Source organism: Paroedura picta, chromosome 7, assembly GCF_049243985.1.
Source record: "Paroedura picta isolate Pp20150507F chromosome 7, Ppicta_v3.0, whole genome shotgun sequence".
In the NCBI taxonomy this organism is placed as follows: Eukaryota; Metazoa; Chordata; class Lepidosauria; order Squamata; family Gekkonidae; genus Paroedura; species Paroedura picta.
In genome coordinates this window covers 19,388,800-19,407,322 of record NC_135375.1, presented here as the reverse complement: position 1 = coordinate 19,407,322, position 18,523 = coordinate 19,388,800, and the positions used below count along the sequence as shown (strand labels likewise).

Sequence of the window (18,523 nt, the reverse complement as noted above, 5' to 3'; positions counted from 1 at the left end):
ATCATCTTCGTTGGTTGATGATCTTTTTTGAAAACGGAGCGATCAAAACAGGATACGGTGTTCAAGTTGGTGCCGGACCAGCCCTGAATAGAACACTGATTTCACCTCCTACGCACAGTCGCTTCAAGTACGCCTGTGAACACAGCCCGATATCCCCAATCACGGACAGCCTGTCCTGCAGGCCATCCTCTACTCTCCCCGTTTTCCTGCTGTCCCGTCCTCCCACTGCTGGCATGTGGTGTGGGGGAAGTGATTGGCAGCTCTGACTTTCCTCGAAGTGGCGTGAGGCTGCTCCATTAACATTGCTTGCAAGTATCGAAATGAACATGTCAAACAGAAGGTTTATCATAGAATCATAGAATCCTAGAGTTGGAAGGGGCCCTACAGGCCATCTCGTCCAACCCCCTGCTCAACGCAGGATCAGCCCTAAGCATCCTAAAGCAATTCAGCAATTCTGAACAATGATTCCTATGTGTCACCCTCAGCCGGGGATGGGGCTCCTGCCTGGACGATGCCCCCAAGAAGAAAGACCTGAAGCCGCCCTTCATTGCCCCTGGGGTGATCTACGATGTGCACCATCAGTGCCAGCTGCAATATGGGCCCAATGCGACCTTCTGTGACCAAGTAGATGTAAGTCCGACTCTTGTTCTCTCGTTCTTTGCCATCTTGTATTTCGTGACAGCGAATTCTCCCTTTTGCACCCAAGTGGGAAGTTGAAGTGTGCTGAACTCGTGCAGATATGAGAATGCCAGAGCTGTGTAAGCAAACTGGAGGGAGCATTTGGCTGGCAATGCACCAACCCATCCAGATGTCTTCTTTGGGAGGTGGGGATCCATTTTGCCTGCTATAATGGTGGGTACATCGAGACCAAACATAAAGCAATCTCAAAGCGCAATCACAGCGATTTCTTTTGAGAGGTACACCTGTCTGCAACGTGCCAGTGAATTAATTGACCAGCCAAGTAAAGAAGATGAATAATGGCTTCAAATGAATAGTTATGCAAACTTATTTCTTTGCATCTTTGGGTGTGCCATAGATTTTGAACATAGCTGCTGCCCACCCAGGACTTCCTCCAGAAAGAAACCTGCTATTGCCCTCTTGCAAAGAACAGTCTCTTCCTGGGTTCCCTGCTGAATTACAGGGAAGGGAAGGGCTGGGCTGAATGGTAGAGCACCTGCTTGGTATGTAGAAGGTTCCAGGTTCAATCCCTGGCATCTCCAGTTAAAAGGATCAGGTAGCAGGTGATGTGGAAGACCTTTGCCTGAGACCTTGGGGAGCTGCTGTCAATCTGAGTAGACAAGGGCAGGGCACCTTTACCCTTCCCACCTTCTTGTGTATATTCATGAGGGGCTGAGGGTCAAAATGAGCCCAGGCCCAGGGCAGATGATCAGACCTTAGCCAAAATCCACTCTGATCCAACAGGAATTTTCCCCATAGGGGAGAGGAAGAGATGGAGAGAAAACCAGGTAGTAAGTCCTTGAGAGCCAGTTTGGTGGACTGGAGAACTGGGTTTGATTCCCCGTTCCTCCCCCACATGAATCCAGTTGGTTGATCTTGAGTCAGTCACAGTTCTCTTAGGGCACTCTCAGCCTCATCTACCTCACAGGGTGCCTGTCATGAGGAGAGGGTTGGTGACTGTAAGATGCTATGAGATTCCTTTGGATAATGAAAAGCTGGGTATTAACAACAGCTCTTCTTCTTCTTCTTCTTCTTCTTCTTCTTCTCCTCCTCCTCCTTCTCCTCCTCCTTCTCCTTCTATACAGAAATAATGTATTCAAAGGTCCCTTGCTCTTTTCCACCCAGGGCCAGACTATATGTTACCTATTTCATGCGTTCTCTACACCCACACAGCAGCTGTGTGGAACTGATTCTAAAACAAAGGAGAGCCCCAATGGGCTCAGAATGGCCCCTGCCAATCTCCAGCCATTTCTTTGCATGAAAACCATGCTGGGGGTGGTTATTTTACTGATTTTGCTGCTCCACACTCACCCCCATGCTTACAACCTTTACGTAGCATTCCATAAACCAAAAATCAACTGATAATAAGAAACACAAAGACACTGGGAACAGGCCAAAACTGCATGTTGGTTTTAAAAGAAAGCATACATTCAAACTTGGTTAGGACAAAAGGCATAAAAGGCAATAAGCATCAGTTCTGAATTCTCCATAGTTTCTTGCAGGGCTACGATTCTCTAGCTCAGTCTTTCTCAACTTTTTTTTATCACTGAGAAACCCCAGAAGTGACACAATTGGGCACAATAGGGTTGGGAAGCATAACTGTGGACACGCCCACCCAAGGCCCTTCCCCTTCCCCTTCCCACCCCCTCCAGGCCCATCATCAGCCACTTTGGTCGGGTGGGTCGACATGATCATATATGGTCTCAGCACCCAATAAATATTAACAAGTTTTTAAAATATATAAAAATTAATTTACTCCCACCATTGGGGAAACTCTTCCAAGGCCGTCAAGAAACCCCAGGATTTCACAAAACCCTGGTTGAGAAAGCCCGCTCCAGCTCCTACACATCAAATAAAATATGTCACTACATTCGGATTTGTTGAGAAGGGGTGATGTCCCTTCCCAACAGGCAGCCATGCTTTCAGAGATCCTATATGGCTGCAGGTGGTTTTTTCCAGTGTCCAGATCTTTCACCCACTCTCATAATGTTCTTCCTCTCCCCAAGGGATAAACAGTGTTCCCCCACCACCAGAATTAAAGGGAATTTTTCTTCACTCCCATAAAGCATTTTCCTCCAAATAATGTAGCCGAGCCCCCAGAATCCTCTTGCTACCCTCAGCTTTAGCATTACCTGGAGCCTGCAGAATAAGATATTGTCTAGTGTTTTCCCAGATCTCTGGAAGATAAGAACTGAGACAATGTTTGCTTCATATTTATTTCCTATGATGCAGACTTTCAACTCTGGTGCTGCCAATATTGTAATTTATCATACTCACAAAGAATGGCTGGCTGTCTTCGTTTCTAAAGGGCAGGGTGCTCTTTTCCTCTGGGCAGTCACACAGTAGCTCGGAATGAATAGATGCTACAGGCGACACATGGACAGGGGAGACAAACAAATTACTGGAGTAGCGGACAGTAGGTTGAGTGGGAGAACAGAGGAAATCGGAGCAGCGGGAAGAAGAAGAAGAAAAAGAAAAAGAAGAAGAAGAAGAAGAAGAAGAAGAAGAAGAAGAAGAAGAAGAAGAAGAAGAAGAAGAGTCAGCTAATCAATTGATTGATCATTTACTATTTCCATTGAGGGGAAAGAGACTAGGATTATAGAGCTACAGGGTTGATGGGCTCCAGTGATGTCTAGTGATGTCAGCGGCTGTCCAAACTTCTGGGAAAGGCCACATGACTGCTGGGTAGCTCTGGCACAACCAGAACCCTGGTTGGGAATCCCTGCCCTATGCTGAGCAGACCTAAAGCATCCATTTGCTTTAGGATGCTTAGGGCTGATCCTGCGTTGAGCAGGGGGTTGGACTAGATGGTCTGTATGGCCCCTTCCAACTCTATGATTCTATGATTTTAATTTTATCCTACTGGCCCTTCCTAATGCCGGTCACATCTGGTGGGAGTGTATGGGTGACATCACTTCCTGTAACATGTCACGTCCAGGGGGTGTAGCAGGCAGGCATGGCAGGCAGGCGTGGCCAGCTGGCATCACTTATGGGGTTCTTCGAAGCCTAAACAGTATTTTAGGGCAGGGGTTTGCTGGCAGGGGCTCATGGGAATTGTAGTCCATGAACATCTGGAGGACCACAGGTTGACTACCCCTGTTTTAGGGGGTCCTCTCCAGTTGAAATTTTGAAAACAGCTGCCCTAGACAATTGTCTGAGGCAGGAGGAAGCTGTACTGCCTCTGTAAGACCCGGAGAAAAGGCACTAGTGATATTTTGGGGCAGGTGAGTGAGCAGAGCAAAAAAGGCACCTTGTGTTTGAGATTAAAGTGGTACTTTTGTACCACTACAGGGCTTTATTCCCCAACAGGAGGAAGAGGAATTGTGGGCTGGGCTCCAGATTGCAGCTGGAGGCAAATGGGCCAGTAAGCTAATAGGAGGAGCAAGGTCCTTTTCAGTCCTGGCACCGAACTGCTAGAATGAGCTCCTTGGAAGAGCTGAGAGCCCTGCTGGAGCTACCACAGTTCTGCAGGGTCTGTATGATGGAGCTCTTCCACCAGGCATTGGGTTGAGGCCAGGGTAAGGAAGATCTGTGTGGTCCCTCCACCAAATGTTTTCATCTTTAAACATAAAAAATATTAAACATCTACACCTACCTTGAGGCTTGGAGCCAGGTTAATTGGTGGAGCCGAATGGGGCTACAGGGGTGGGAGTGGGTTTTTTTTTTACTGTGTTTGAGGTTTTATTATCTTACTAGTAAGCAAGCCCGCTGTAAAATAAATACAGCGGGCGCTAGGAATGGGAGCCCCCGGCAGTTGCGCGGAGCGGCCTGATGCGGCGAGAGGAGCAACTGCGAGCCGCGCTGCGTGTGGCTCGCAGTTGCTCCAGCGGGTACTCGGAGGGACCAATCGGCAGGCGCTTTGCACCTGCCGATTGGTCCCTCCAGTAGTCTGTCCAGAGGAAGGGGCCAATCGGCACCCTTCCTCATCACGGACACATCCCACCTCCCAAGCCCTTACCCTTTTATTTAGTCCGCAGCGCCACGGGCTGTGTTAAGATTGCGAATCGCCGCAAGCCAACCAGCCCGGAAGCAGTGGTCAAGAAGTCTAATAATAAATAAAATAAGTAAAGGTGAGATACCAGAAAACCATATGTTGGCATGCTATGGACACATGCATCTTTTAAGGAGCATCCCACACTGTGAACCCATGTGCAGCTCTCTTTTTATTTCACCTGTATGTACTATTATTGTTAATAGGGCTTACCATAGCGCTGGCTCTAGCAGGTTTCTAAGCAGCATGAATTAAAAGGTTGTCCAATCAAAACAACGAGGTCTTTATAACTGGAGAGACGAAAAGAATCCATTTTTAATTATCCGCTTTCGCTGTTCTACCACATGTCACTTTTCATCGAGGTTATAACTGTGACAGGATGTCTTTTGTCTCCTTTCCCAACATGGTGGCTCATACTTGTTTGATGTGTAAAGCTTTTGATAACCAGCGACCTTTTGACCTTATTTTTTCCTGTTCAGTAGGCGAAAGCCTCATTTCACCCAGACAAAATCAGCCCCAAATCTGCTGTCGTGGAACTAGGTTTGAAGTATGCATTCCACAAACTCACAATAAACATGAAAAACAATTTTACCCCCCTGAATGGTTGAATGATTGTGAAATCAGCTCTGGAGTAAAAATGCTGCCATGCTTCCCACGAGGTCACTGAACATGTAATGCAACATGATTATAATCCTAAGAAGCCGTCTGTGCACATGGGTGAGACAAGTATATTCAAGGCCAGCACCTCTTCCTCTGTACATGTACCGGTGACACCTGACATTCCTTCTGCAACTGCTTCTCATTGCGTACACGTTGGATAGTTCACTTTTAATGTGCGTTTGCGGCTGGATTTTCCTGTGTGAAACAAAAAGATCTGTTTCTAAAGTGCATTAAAGGTGCATTATCTGACAGGTGCAGAATGAGAAGTCACCTTGTTTTAAAATTTTATTTTTCAGTGGCTTTCCTATTCAGTCATCCATGTGGCTATAGCAGAACTATGAAAGGCACTCCCTCTACATGTGTGGTTCTTTCCCACACATCATCCACATATGCATAGCTCTATAGGACTACTAACAGAAAAGGGATATTTGCTACTTCAAACCACAGTTTATCAAAGTTCCCCAATTGCCTTGAATGACCCCCAAATAGTCAACTTCCCATTCATCTAATTCAGGCTTCCTCAACCAGGGTTTTGTGAAACCATGGTTGTTGTTGTTGTTGTTGTTTTGATGGACTTTGAATGGTTACTCAAATGGGCAAGGGTTAATGAATTGTATACATTAATGTATACATTATATACATTATTCGGGTGATACGACCCACATATAGACATGTCAGCCTGCCGCCCCCTCCTAAAAATGGCCAATGATGGGCTTGGAGGGGGTGGGAAGGGGAAGATCCCAGGGTGGGCGTGTCCACAGCTCTGCTTCCCAACCATATTCCGCATGATCATGCCACTTCTGGGGTTTCTCGAAGCCTGAAGAATGTTTCAGGGGTGTCTCAATGGCAAAAAAGTTGAGAAAGGCTGATCTAATCTACAGACAAGTCAAGCACATACATGTGAAAATTTGAGTGGGGGATGAGGCTTGCTTCCTAAATAGGTCCCATTTGCAATGCCAGTTGAGCAACAGGTTATTTGACACAGTATTCAGCAGGTAAAGCGTTAGGCCAGGCATACAGAAAGCAGGTTCCAGCCCAAACTGGAGCCCCTGTTACAGAGACATCTCTTAGCTTATTCCCAAAATGGCCCAGGGCCTTCTTTGGCCATGTGGCAGAAGAACAGTGCCTACAAGTGACGAGAAACTCTGCACACCAGGAGCCCTTACCCTTGATGGCAGAATTCAACCTTGACATGAGTGGGTATATGCCTCCATCATGTGCATGTGTTCACAGAAGAGATATTTGGTGCCTCAAACCACAGTGATCTCCCATATTCCCTGATCATCAAAGCTCACAAAAACATTTTTGTGTAGTGGTTAGGAGTGGGGACTTCTAATCTGGCATGCCGGGTTTGATTCTGCGCTCCCCCACATGCAGCCAGCTGGGTGACCTTGGGCTCGCCATGGCACTGATAAAACTGTTCTGACCGAGCAGGAATATCAGGGCTCTCTCAGCCTCACCCACCCCACAGGGTGTCTGTTGTGGGGAGAGGAATGGGAAGGCGATTGGAAGCCGCTTTGAGACTCCTTCAGGTAGAGAAAAGTGGCATATAAGACCCAACTCTTCTTCTTCTTCATTGTTCTAGGCTGATGACTTTCTAAGTCTTTGTCTAAAGGGAATGCTATCTACATTACCTCATCCTCTCCCCCCAAGTAACTCCTGCACCTATGCTTTTAGGAAAGTTCTGGGTCACATACTGCATTACGTTCATGAGAGGCATGCTAGAAATCTTTGACTTTATTGCCACACCCTATGAACGGAGAGGAGTAGACCCCAGAGCATGAACACCAGTCCCCAGTTCTCTGCTTTCTGGCAAGAGATAGACGAGGAAGGAAAGCTACATCTCAAAGTGCTTGCTGAAACTTTTGAGTAAGCCCTCATTATATTTCAAAATTCCTCTGCAGAAAAGTAGAAGCGCAGGACCCCTTACCCTGCAAAAAGCAGCAGAAAAAAGCCAAAACTTTAAGCCCAGTGCACTGACAACCATCCAGTTATAGAAACATCTAATTTATTTCTTTCCATAATCCCAGAATCCTCGGAGACGTGCAGGAGTTTCATGGCAGATGTGTGGGGGAAGAATTACCTGACTGAGGAGGCAAAATTTGGAAACTGCTCAGCGGAGAGAATTGTGAGGGAACTGAATAAAGACTGAAGCCTGCATTGTAAGCAAAGGGCAGTCTTTTTCAAGAGCATCAGGTGTAAAAGCAAAATCTCTTTTTATTATATACACCCGCAGCAATATGCCCTTCAGGAGAATGACTGCCATGAAACTTAATCACCAAGGTAGTCACTCACTCTATTGCTTCAGTTATCCGCAGGCATGAGTCCCATGCCGTTTCTATTTTAGTCATGCAGCAAGTATGAGCCCCCGGGGAGGGCGGTATATAAATATAATAAATAAATTAATAAAAGTAGGTAAGAATTGTGTCAGCTGAACTCACAGCTCTGAAAGGGAGGGGAAAGTTATGAGAGAAGCTCATATTCTCAGCCAAAACTTTCCTTCTGCAAAAAAAAAAAAGTTTACTTTTTATATTTCACACCAAAATTTACAGCAAGGTACAAGGACAGATTTTGAACTCTGGTGCTGGAGAAGACTCTTGCGAGTCCCTTGGACTGCAAGGCGAACAAACCAGTCAGTCCTAGAGGAGATCAGCCCAGACTGCTCCTTAGAAGGCCAGATCCTGAAGATGAAACTCAAATACTTTGGCCACCTCATGAGAAGGAAGGACTCCCTGGAGAAGAGCCTAATGCTGGGGGTGATTGAGGGCAAAAGAAGAAGGGGACGACAGAGAATGAGGTGGCTGGATGGAGTCACTGAAGCAGTAGGTGCAAACTTAAATGGACTCCGGGGAATGGTAGAGGACAGGAAGGCCTGGAGGATCATTGTCCATGGGGTCACGATGGGTCGGACACGACTTTGCACCTAACAACAACACAAGGACACCTCTTCTGCGCCAAGGGGGAAGTGAAATGTTTACCTTCATCTCCCCAGCCGATGGAATGCGGGTTATGTGGGTCTTTGTGCTCAAATTGCGTCCTGGAGGACAATATTTCATAGCTGGGCAAGAAGGATATTTTTTTGTTTCCTGTTTCCTTCTTGGTGGCCTGGAAAGGTTTCCCAAATGGGTGGGACTTAATTAATTTTTAATATATTTTAAAAATTGGTTAAACGTGTATTGTGTGATATGACCATATATGGTCGTCGACCTGCCCCGCCCCTCCTGAAATGGCCAATGATGGGCCTGGAGAGGTGGGAAGGGGAGGGGCCCCAGGTGGATGCTTACACAGCTCTGCTTCCTATCCATATTCTGCACGATTGCACCACTTGTGGGTTTTCTTGAGGTCTGAAGAATGTTTCAGGGGTTTCTCAGTGGTGGAACAATCGGGAAAGGCTCCTCCAGAGGGTCCCCATGTCTCTTGCGGAGATTCCACCACATTAATTCTGGGCTGTTTATAAGTTCATCATTGCTTCTCTTTTCCAAACCACTCACCTACTGTCTAGTCTGAAACCGAAGACGAGATTTATCGCTTTACCAACATCTTGTTTATCATGTAGCGTTCTATTTTTGCTTCTTTTCGCGTTGGTTTATTACAGAATATTTGCCAGACTCTTTGGTGTGCTGCGAAAGGCTCCTGCAGGTCCAAACTGGATGCCGCAGCCGACGGAACGAGATGTGGGGAAAATAAGGTGATGCAGAAACGTTGTGCCGAAAGTATGAATCCCCGTCTGATTTGTCCAGACTTACTGATTTCATTACCAACAATAGAATCATAGAATCATAGAATCATAGAGTTGGAAGGGGCCATACAGGCCATCTAGTCCAACCCCCTGCTCTGTGTAGGATCATAGAGTTGGAAGGGGCCATACAGGCCATCTAGTCCAACCCCCTGCTCTGTGTAGGATCATAGAGTTGGAAGGGGCCATACAGGCCATCTAGTCCAACCCCCTGCTCAACGCAGGATCAGCCCTAAGCATCCTAAAGCATCCAAGAAAAGTGTGTATCCAACCTTTGCTTGAAGACTGCCAGGGAAGACTGCTCAATAGGCAGTGTTGAGGTTCAGATCAAGGTTTTGATAAATAGAGATAGAATTAGTCAGATGACCATGGCCATTACACTTAATTCTGAACATGTATTACTCCAGTGTAGGCTATACGATCAATTCAGGGGAGAACTTATACCTTCCCTACAGAATAAGCCCAACTCAGAGGCAATCACAGACATGTTGTCAGACAAAAGCACAGAAATAACTTCTGTTGTGGCCAGATTTGCTTGGAGAGCTATCAAAACAAGGAAGACCTGGATGGATTCGGAGCAACTTAGGTAGAGATAGTCTCAGTTGTTTGAGATAATGCTTGTGAGTTTTAAAACCAGAATGATTCTTATAGCTGGAATGTTTTTATCTTTTATAATATTTTAGTTATCAATGATTTTTTTATCTTGTTAATGCCAGATGTTTTTATGTATTTTGTAATATGACTACTGGTCTAGCAGCGTAATAATAAAGAGAAATAGAAATACATAGAGATAGAAAATAAATCTACCGACAAAGATTCTCGCCCCTTATGTGGAGAATCCTTGTTCCCTGACCCCTCCCTCCTCCTGAACTGGGAGCAGCATGAACTGGGAGGCCCAATTTGAGGGTCCAGCTAGACGCAACAGGGCAGCCTCGTGCTTTTGGCAGAAGAGTGGGAATTGGTCTTCCAGCTCTTCTGATGCCAGAAATGACCCAGGCTGGGTAGAAAAATACTTTGAACAACAGGGTGTTGCAAGATGGGTTGAGGTCAGGATTTTGTTCCCCTTAACCACACTGCTTTGCTTTTTAAAAAATCCTGTGACTGTGAACCTCTGAATAAATGCCAGTGGATCATACAGGCAGGAACCAGGAAAGGTGATCACTCTTATATTACACCAGCAAGTTACTGGGAGGGAGGGAGCGAGGGAGGGAGGGGTGTTGTTCTTGTATATCAGTGCCAATGTGTGTGAGTGTGCATTTTCTGACACATTGCATTTGCTGCTTTATTGCTCAGTGGTGCTTATCAGGCGAGTGCATAACCGTAGGCAAGAGCCCTGACCCAGTGAATGGCGCCTGGGGGTCGTGGTCTGCATGGTCACACTGCACACGGACCTGTGGGGCCGGCATTCAGGCTGCAGAGAGACAATGCAATAATCCAGAGTAAGTCTCAGGCATGATTGTTTTCTTCACCTCTTGGCCTCTTGAAGGCTGTTGTGTACCATCTTGTTCGCACTCTTGTTCCAGTTATCCTACATCACTCAGAGTAAACATTTAGGCAGAAATTCAGCTACTGGAGTTGGGATGTGGTAGAGAAAAAAATAATATATCGTATTTTGGAGTGTCGGACTACTGATGAGAACAAAATCTGTTCAGGATCTCCAGTCCCAAAGAGGTGTAAAAGCCTCAATTGGCCTTCCCCCCCCCCCTGGGCCAGGTCTGGTGAACACTCCACCTAATAAACTCGGAGCCCAATTCCCCAAGGCCTGCAAGGCAGAGCTGTTTGACCAGGCCTATGGCATAAAATCCACCTAATTAGCTATTATATGGGCCCTTCTCTTTCCCCCATGAAAAAGAGTTGGCTTTTAGGTAGATTAGTTTTAACTGTTAATTGTTTACTTCAGAACTTTTAAACGTTCAGTTGTTGATATATTTACTGATTCTGTGCTCTTGCTTTAAAGTTATCCACCCCAAGCCTTCAAGGAATGCTAAAAACAATTTAATTAAGCAATTAAGACCCAGAAACAGAGCCAATAATAAGGCTGGCCATCCCCAGTGGATAGCTGCTTATAGGTAAATAAAGCCTCCATGTAAAAAGGCAGTCTACCACTTAAATGCTGGATGATGAGGACAAACATCGGGGTAGTCCCTGAACAATCAGCTTCATGCCATTTTTGTGATTGCCTAGAGAGATCTGGCTGATGGCTACAGGAAAAAGAACACCAGCCAGACTAGAGGGTCTGATTTAGGAATTCAGTTCACATAGACTTATGGCCTCAAATTCAGATCCGCTTCTTTCACTTTTTAGACCTCAGTTTGGAGGAAAGTATTGCACGGGAGAGAGGAAACGCTACAACATGTGCAACGTCAAAGCATGCCCCAAGTCAATGCCAAACTTCCGTCAAATGCAATGCAGCGAGTTTGATACGGTCGCCTACAAAAACGAATTCTATCAGTGGATCCCCATTTATAACACAGGTACGAAAACCCACCTGTTCCTAGAGGCTTAAACGAAGGGTAAACCTACTTCATAGGGTTGTTATTATGAGGATAAAAACGGGAAAGGGGAGAACCATGTCAACTGTCAAGAAATAAACAGAAGTGGTTTGCCATCTCCTGCTTCTGCATGGCAACCCAGGACCTCCTTGGTGGTCTTCAGTCCAAGAACTCTCCAGGGCTGGCCCACTTAGCTCCCAAGATGTGACAAGATCAAGCTATCCTGGACCATCCAATCCAGTGGAAATAGGGTGGGAAGTGATAATGGATAACAGATTTGTGGGTGCAAGGGTTCACCATCAGACATTTGTTTTGTAATGGCCTTTGGCTATTTACAATAAATGTTATCATATCATCACCATCTGATATACAAAGGGTTCCATGTAGTAGAAAGTTGCTATCACACTATTACACTAATGCAGGGATGCCCAAAATGTGGCTCTCCAGATCTCCCTGGACTATGATTCCCATGAGCCCCTGCCCGCTTGTCCTGGCAGGAGTTCATGGTAATTGTAATCCATGGACATCTGGAGAGCCAGCTTGGCCACCCCTGCACTAATGCAATGTTAAATGTCAGAATGGTCTAAACTGAGGGCACAAAATGCTACGAATTGTTAAAGCTCAGAAGGTCTCAGTCTGGTAATGCCTAGATGGGAAACTGCTGGGCATCCCTTTGCGAGTCTGAGCTTTGTAAAATAAAACAGTGACAAGCATTAAGGCTGACCTAAATTCATACATACACAGTCTATCCACCCAGAGGGGAAAAAAAGATTATAGTATACCTTAAGTGATCATTACCGCTTATAACTAGGGACAGGCATGAACCGGTTCACGAGCCAAAATTCGGCACAAACTTGGCTCCGAACTGATATTCCCCAAACATTTACCCAACTTTTGTCTGGTTTGGTTGGGCTGTTGGGGGCCAGTTAAACTTAAAAGCACAGCAGAGCAGGACCACAGCTGACCTGTGACCCTTGAACAGCTGAGAGCCATTTCACCAATCAGTTCCACTTTCCCCCACTTCCAAGTGGGGGAAGCAAAGCAGACCGGTGAAATGACTGCCAGCCATTTCAGCCTAACAACTAATGGGCACACCCAATCTGCTGCTGGGTTTAAATGGCTCAGGTTGAAGCACTGGCATAAGGCTTGTAGCCAGACTGCAGGGTTCAGTTGCAGGGTGCCAGTAACAAGGGTGTACATGTCATTTATTACCCACAGATCACCAAACTGGAATCGTATTATTGGGACTTAAAGGCTTCCCACCAATGGTAGTCTTGGAACTGGCTTAGTTGCATAGATCTAGCACTGCATGTTTGCAGTACTAACTCACCTTGCAATCTTTATAAACGGTTTCACTGAAAATGTACATTGGCTGTCGGGTTTCCCTCCAGATAATCCTTGTGAACTACATTGCCGTCCTGCAAATTACCACTTCTCAGAGAAAATGCTGGATGCTGTTATCGATGGTACGCCTTGCTTCGAAGGAAACAACAGCAGAGACGTCTGTGTTAATGGCATGTGTCAGGTATTGGGTATGTTTCCTTCTTGCAACACTTCATGGGACTACAGAATGATGAGGCTCAAAAAGACTGTCAGGGTTATTGAGCTGGTCTGGCATAGAGTGTTTGACTGTGGTGGGGGGAGACCTGGATTTTAATCTCCACTGAGTCAGGAGTCAGGGCAGGTCAAGAAGGTGAGTGACTGGCTCATATCACGCAGCAAGGTTCTGCGGGTTTGCCAGTTTCGCCAACTGGGGAACACTGGTTACATTTTAATTGAGTTATCCACAATGACCTCAAGGTCTCCTTTTCCCTCCACCATTCCAGAACTTGTTAGCATATACTTAAAGCTGGGATATTTTGCTGTTGTTGTTGTTGTTCCCCTTTAAACTTTACATCACTTTAAACTTTACCTGCATTGAGCTTCATTTGCCAACATGGTTGCCCATTCACCCAGAGGGGAACCAGGAAATTGCAGGCCTTTTACCTTAATGTCTGTCTTCAGGCCAATTAGTACAAACTGTAATTAAAGATCAAATCATTTGGAACATAAAGGTACAAAGCCTGCTGGGTACTTCCTGTACTCATCAGTATGAATCATAGAATCATAGAGTTGGAAGGGGCCATCCAGGCCATCTAGTCCAACCCCCTGCTCAACTCAGGATCAGCCCTAAGCATCCTAAAGCATCCAAGAAAAGTGTGCATCCAATCTTTGCTTGAAGACTGCCAGTGAGGGGGAGCTCACCACCTCCTTAGGCAGCCTATTCCACTGCTGAACTACTCTGACTGTGAATTTTTTTTCCTGATATCTAGCCTATATCGTTGTACTTGTAGTTTAAACCCATTACTGCGTGTCCTTTCCTCTGCAGCCAATGGGAACAGCATCCTGCCCTCCTCCAAATGACAACCTTTCAAATACTTAAAGAGGGCTATCATGTCCCCTCTCAACCTCCTTTTCTCCAGGCTGAATGTGATACCGTCTTCAGTCTAACGAGTTTAATTCTGCCTTAAAGACATCAAACCAGAGCGAAAGCTGATTGGCTACAGAGTATTTTGATTTCATGACTTCCTGTATGTGATCCTCTGCTGTCTTAGGATCATTGTGACTCACAGCCGTCTAGCAGAAGAAAATTAGGTAGGGGTTGGTAGGGAATAATGATGAGGCAGGTCACTGAAGGAGCGGGGGTGGGTTCCCACTGAAATCTCTGCTTTTAAGGCAAAAAAAAAATTAAGCCTGCCAAACACTGACGGAGCACGGGCGTGCTGGGGAAACAAAGCAGGTAAATGAGTGTAGAAAGGATTCCCCCAGGGTTAGAAGTTTGAAAGCAAGATGTAGGGGTCAGGAGGAAGATGGTTCATGAACAGAGAGAGAGAGCAGTGTATGGTGGTTCAGGGGCAATTGAAAGGAGATGATGAGAAAAGGTCATGCATAGCCCAGAAGTGGAGGACCTTCAGGTTCTGTTTTTACCGTCTTCAAGGATCTCAAGGGACTGAGGTAGGAAAGACCTCTCTCTCTGCCCGGGACCTTGCATCCCTGCTGCCTGAAGGCACCAGAAGCATTCCTCAGCACAAGCCAACTTCATCTGCTTGGAACCTTTGCTTGAAAAGCAATAATGGTTTGAAGGGAGTATGTGCCTGTTAACAGCTCTGAGACGAGATATAATTCTGATGAAGATTTATGATTTGAAAACAGTTTTACCGGAAGCTGTTTAATTCTAGATAAGCTAATCATCAGAAGGGAGTTCTTGATAAGCAAGTTAAAATAAGGAAGCCTTTACTGAAGATCTTACTACTACAAAATACACTTGGAACTTTTCTTATATATTTGCTTCTTGCGGTCTTCCAGTTTAGCTACCCATACCCTGTGGCCAATTTATTTTGATGAACGTCCAAGTGGTGGCTGGATTGTTACTGATCTTCAGGCAACTGAGGTCAGTTCACCGGGATAATATGGCCACTTTAGGACATTTCCACTATGGCATTAATGGGTTTCCCCCCTGGATTTCCCCCATGAGGCCCTAAGAGGGGTGTGGCGAACATGGGGGAAGAGGCTGGGGGGGGGTTATCTTTCACTGCTCTGCTTTGTAATGGGAGGGGGGGGTAAATTGTGGTTTTTAACTTTTATGTGGGGTTTTAAACTTTTTATTTAAATATATATAACCCATCTTGAGAGGTTTCCCCGACAGTAGCAGGAACTAAATCGAAGCAACGAATGAATGAAATCAATCAATCAATAAAATTATACCCCATTGAAGTCGCCCCATCCTTAAACCCCACTCTTCTTAGGCTCCACCCCTCATATTTCCGGGCAATCCTGTCTTTCCACTTGCACTTATCCTGGAAATCCAACAGGTGCTAGATTTGGGGAAAGTTGATTCTAAGGGGTGCTAGTTTTTCATGTATTTATTTAAAGCATTTCTGTGCTGCCTATCCATCCAAATAAGGGTTTCCAAGGCAATGAGCATCAAACCATGAAAAGATTTCAACGTAATAACAACATTTAAAATGTACATATAAAATAATTCAATAAAAACACCGATAGAACAAAAAACAAGGAGGAGGGCATGCCAAGCAAACAAAACAAAAGTCTTCTGGTGGAAGACAATAATAGAGGGACGGCAGACTCCCTGGGGAGGAAATCACAAAATACTTCTGTTTGGGGAATTAAAAAGATTTATTGTTATGGATTTCTCTCTTCATTTCCAGGATACCGGCTTGGATAATAGCCCTTATCTCTGGGCTTTTTAATTTATTTGTCCTTGCTGAACCTTTAAGAGCTGTTGAAAACTCACTCATCTGTAGAAAGGGTGGCAAGTTAAATCCTGCCCTTCAAAGGTTTTGATTGGGTTTGGAGGTTTTATTTCCATTGAGGAGGAACTGGCAGGGCGCTGTTAAAAGATCCCAGCAGGGCAATGAAACACCATTTCATTTTGTATGATTCTTGGTATAATTCGATAGGTAATAGTTCAGAACACAGAAAAATGATCTGTTAAAGTAGAGGAAATCCACATGTGCGAGCAAGTTCTAACATGCAGCGTAACTGATATAGTTGTATCCCTGGGCGCTCATCCCCATCCCAACATCTGCATCTGGGCCCCTTTTAACTGGCTAGATCGATCCTTTGTTCTGAACCATCTGGGGCTACCGTAAGAATGCAACTCAATAATTTCCCACAATTTGGCTGGATCAGAATCCATGCTGTATACATCGTGCATGAATTCTCAGGTCAGAGGAACACAGTAGATAACAATGAAATAAATGAAAAACAGGGGGCCATCTTCCAATGACTCCCAGCACTGTCTAGCACTGCTCACTGGAGCCTGAGGGCTAAGGGGGGCAACACCCGATCTTATACCCTGGGATCCTCCGCCTGGCCTCAACCAAAAGTCTAGTGGAAGAGCTCCGTTTTGCAGGCCCTGCAGAATTCAGAGAGTCCCGACAGGACCTGAAGCTCTGCAGCTCGTCCGGGCGCGTCCGGGAGCTCGTTCCACCAGGCAGGGGCCAGGACCGAAAACAAAAATTGCATTGTACAATGCAGACTGCAAATAGAATAGCTTTGACAGGGAAATGCCTAGGGAAGGAAAGATGAAGCGCCAGCACCTGAGCTATTTAGGGCAATTAGCTCCAGAGCTCACTTGGGAGAGAAACAACCAGGAGTCACCTCTAAGTTAGCCTTGCTAATCTCTCCCAACTAAGCATTCAAGCCCAGTGAAGGAACAGCACTCCTCGAAGGGAAAGGAACCTTTGTTTCTCCAAAACAAGGCAAGTTAAGGTATTAGGATAAGGTGACCAGATTGTCCCACTTTTGGAGGGACATCTGGGGGCACCTGGCAAATTGTACTTATGTTTTAAAATATACATTACAATACTATTTTTGCGTTCTATGCGTTCTATGAAACTTTTTGTGGCTCCAGATAGACCAAATTTGAATCAAGAACCACCCCCCCCCGGTCAATGGTGTCCCGCTTTACCAATGTTAAAACCTGGTCACCTTATATTAGGATAATCAGCAAGGGAAGACACAATTTCACTTTAATAGATCACTGAGGAAGGGATAATTGCAATAAGAAACAGGCAATTGGCACCATGTGTGTGTGCATGGGGGGGGGGGGTGTGCACTGAAAACAAATCTTGCTTTTTACCAGAGCAGGAGCCCTTTGGAAACCCCAAAGGAGAGCACCTGGATTCCCAGAAGTGGTTTATCCTAGTAGCTCATTCTGTGGTTTCAGGGGCCTTGCAATTTTGTATAGTTCAGGATCATTCGTATTGTGTTCGTTAAGGAGTTTCATACTTACGTTTCTTACGGATGGCAAGAACAAAGAAAGGGTGAAGCACATGCTCTGTTAGTCACTGAGCATGCACATTGCTCACTGAGCATGCAAATGGACCACAAGGTACATAAGTGTGAAGGTCCCCTTAGATATTGGAGCGTTGCACTCGCACATCCCACCAAGGTTTGAGAAATGTTTTCAGCAAAGTGAAGCTGTCAGTAGCTGCCTAAGTTCTAGCTCTCCCTGGGAGGGGGGCCCACAGGTACTTGGGCAGCACAAATAACAATCCTAGTTGTGCTCTGAACTGAACTGAGAAACCCTTGGGAAAAAAACCAATTTATATACATTCATGAACAATGGATCTTCATGCCATTGGTCAGTTTTGGTTTAATTTCTGTGAAAGAACACTTGCATAATGTTATGGTTGGGGGTCACCCCAGCATGAGGAACTGTATTAAAGGGTTGTGGCATTAGAACCTTCTGCTCCATATGGATCCCATGACCTCAGGCATAATATTTCTGGAAGTGGCAAGACCTGCAAGAACAGACAAATACAGAAGAACAGCATGTGCTTCCTGGACATGGACACACCAGAATTCCCTCTGTAAACTTTATTTCCAATTTTGCACTGTCCGGATCTTGATGTTCCTTCCGAAAGTGTAGCGCTGCCTTTCCACATGGTGATAGATCACAATGTTCTTGTAGTGGTCAAAGCCCAGATTAGGAGGTGTTCTTGAAACTGGATGTAGAATCTCAGCCAACTGTTCTTTGGAGTTGGAGGAAAGCTCTATAGGCCCTGAGAAGAACTTAGCCTGGTCACGTGGGGTAAGAGGCAGATCGATCTGTGGTGCTATTATACATTACCTAGAGCAGGGGTAATCAACCTGTGGTCCTCCAGATGTCCATGGACTACAATTCCCAAGTTGCTCTGAGACTCCTTTGGGTAGAGAAAAGAGGCATATAAGAACCAACTCTTCTTCTTCTTCTTCTTCTTCTTCTTCTTCTTCTTCTTCTTCTTCTTCTTCTTCTTCTTCTTCTTCTTCTCCTCATTGGGAAACACATCTCCCTTGACACATGTCCACCTGCTCTTAGGTCTCTTGAAGCTGATAGCACCCTTATTGCCAACAGGGGGCAACAGAGACAAACAAAAGCCCACCACGGCAGTCTTTCATGTACCTGGCTCCTGTAATTTTGTG

At 45.5% G+C, this 18,523-nt stretch overlaps 1 protein-coding gene and 1 long non-coding RNA gene across 6 annotated transcripts in view; one reads left to right on the top strand and one right to left on the bottom strand.

Annotated features, from left to right (window-relative positions):
- The window catches only part of ADAMTS12 (ADAM metallopeptidase with thrombospondin type 1 motif 12), a 164,900-nt gene that overhangs the window by 104,171 nt on the left and 42,206 nt on the right, over positions 1-18,523 (top strand). For both annotated transcript variants that reach the window (XR_013233003.1, XM_077346955.1), the window contains exons 9-13: positions 486-630; positions 8,925-9,017; positions 10,359-10,504; positions 11,370-11,539; positions 12,949-13,082. Coding sequence is in view for 1 of the 2 variants with exons in the window: in XM_077346955.1 (XP_077203070.1) it covers positions 486-630; positions 8,925-9,017; positions 10,359-10,504; positions 11,370-11,539; positions 12,949-13,082 (688 nt within the window). In the remaining variant the exon portion in view is untranslated. The remainder of the gene's footprint in view (positions 1-485; positions 631-8,924; positions 9,018-10,358; positions 10,505-11,369; positions 11,540-12,948; positions 13,083-18,523) is intronic.
- Positions 1-18,523, bottom strand: part of LOC143842160 (uncharacterized) — a 55,126-nt gene that overhangs the window by 15,636 nt on the left and 20,967 nt on the right. The window contains exon 3 of one of the 4 annotated variants that reach the window (XR_013233005.1): positions 2,956-3,041. The exons of 1 other annotated variant lie outside the window; for it this stretch is intronic. This is a non-coding gene — a long non-coding RNA (uncharacterized LOC143842160). Of the gene's footprint in view, positions 1-2,955; positions 3,042-5,091; positions 5,525-17,874; positions 18,265-18,523 lie in introns of those variants that run through there. 2 more of the 4 variants (XR_013233007.1, XR_013233004.1) reach the window with 2 other exon arrangements.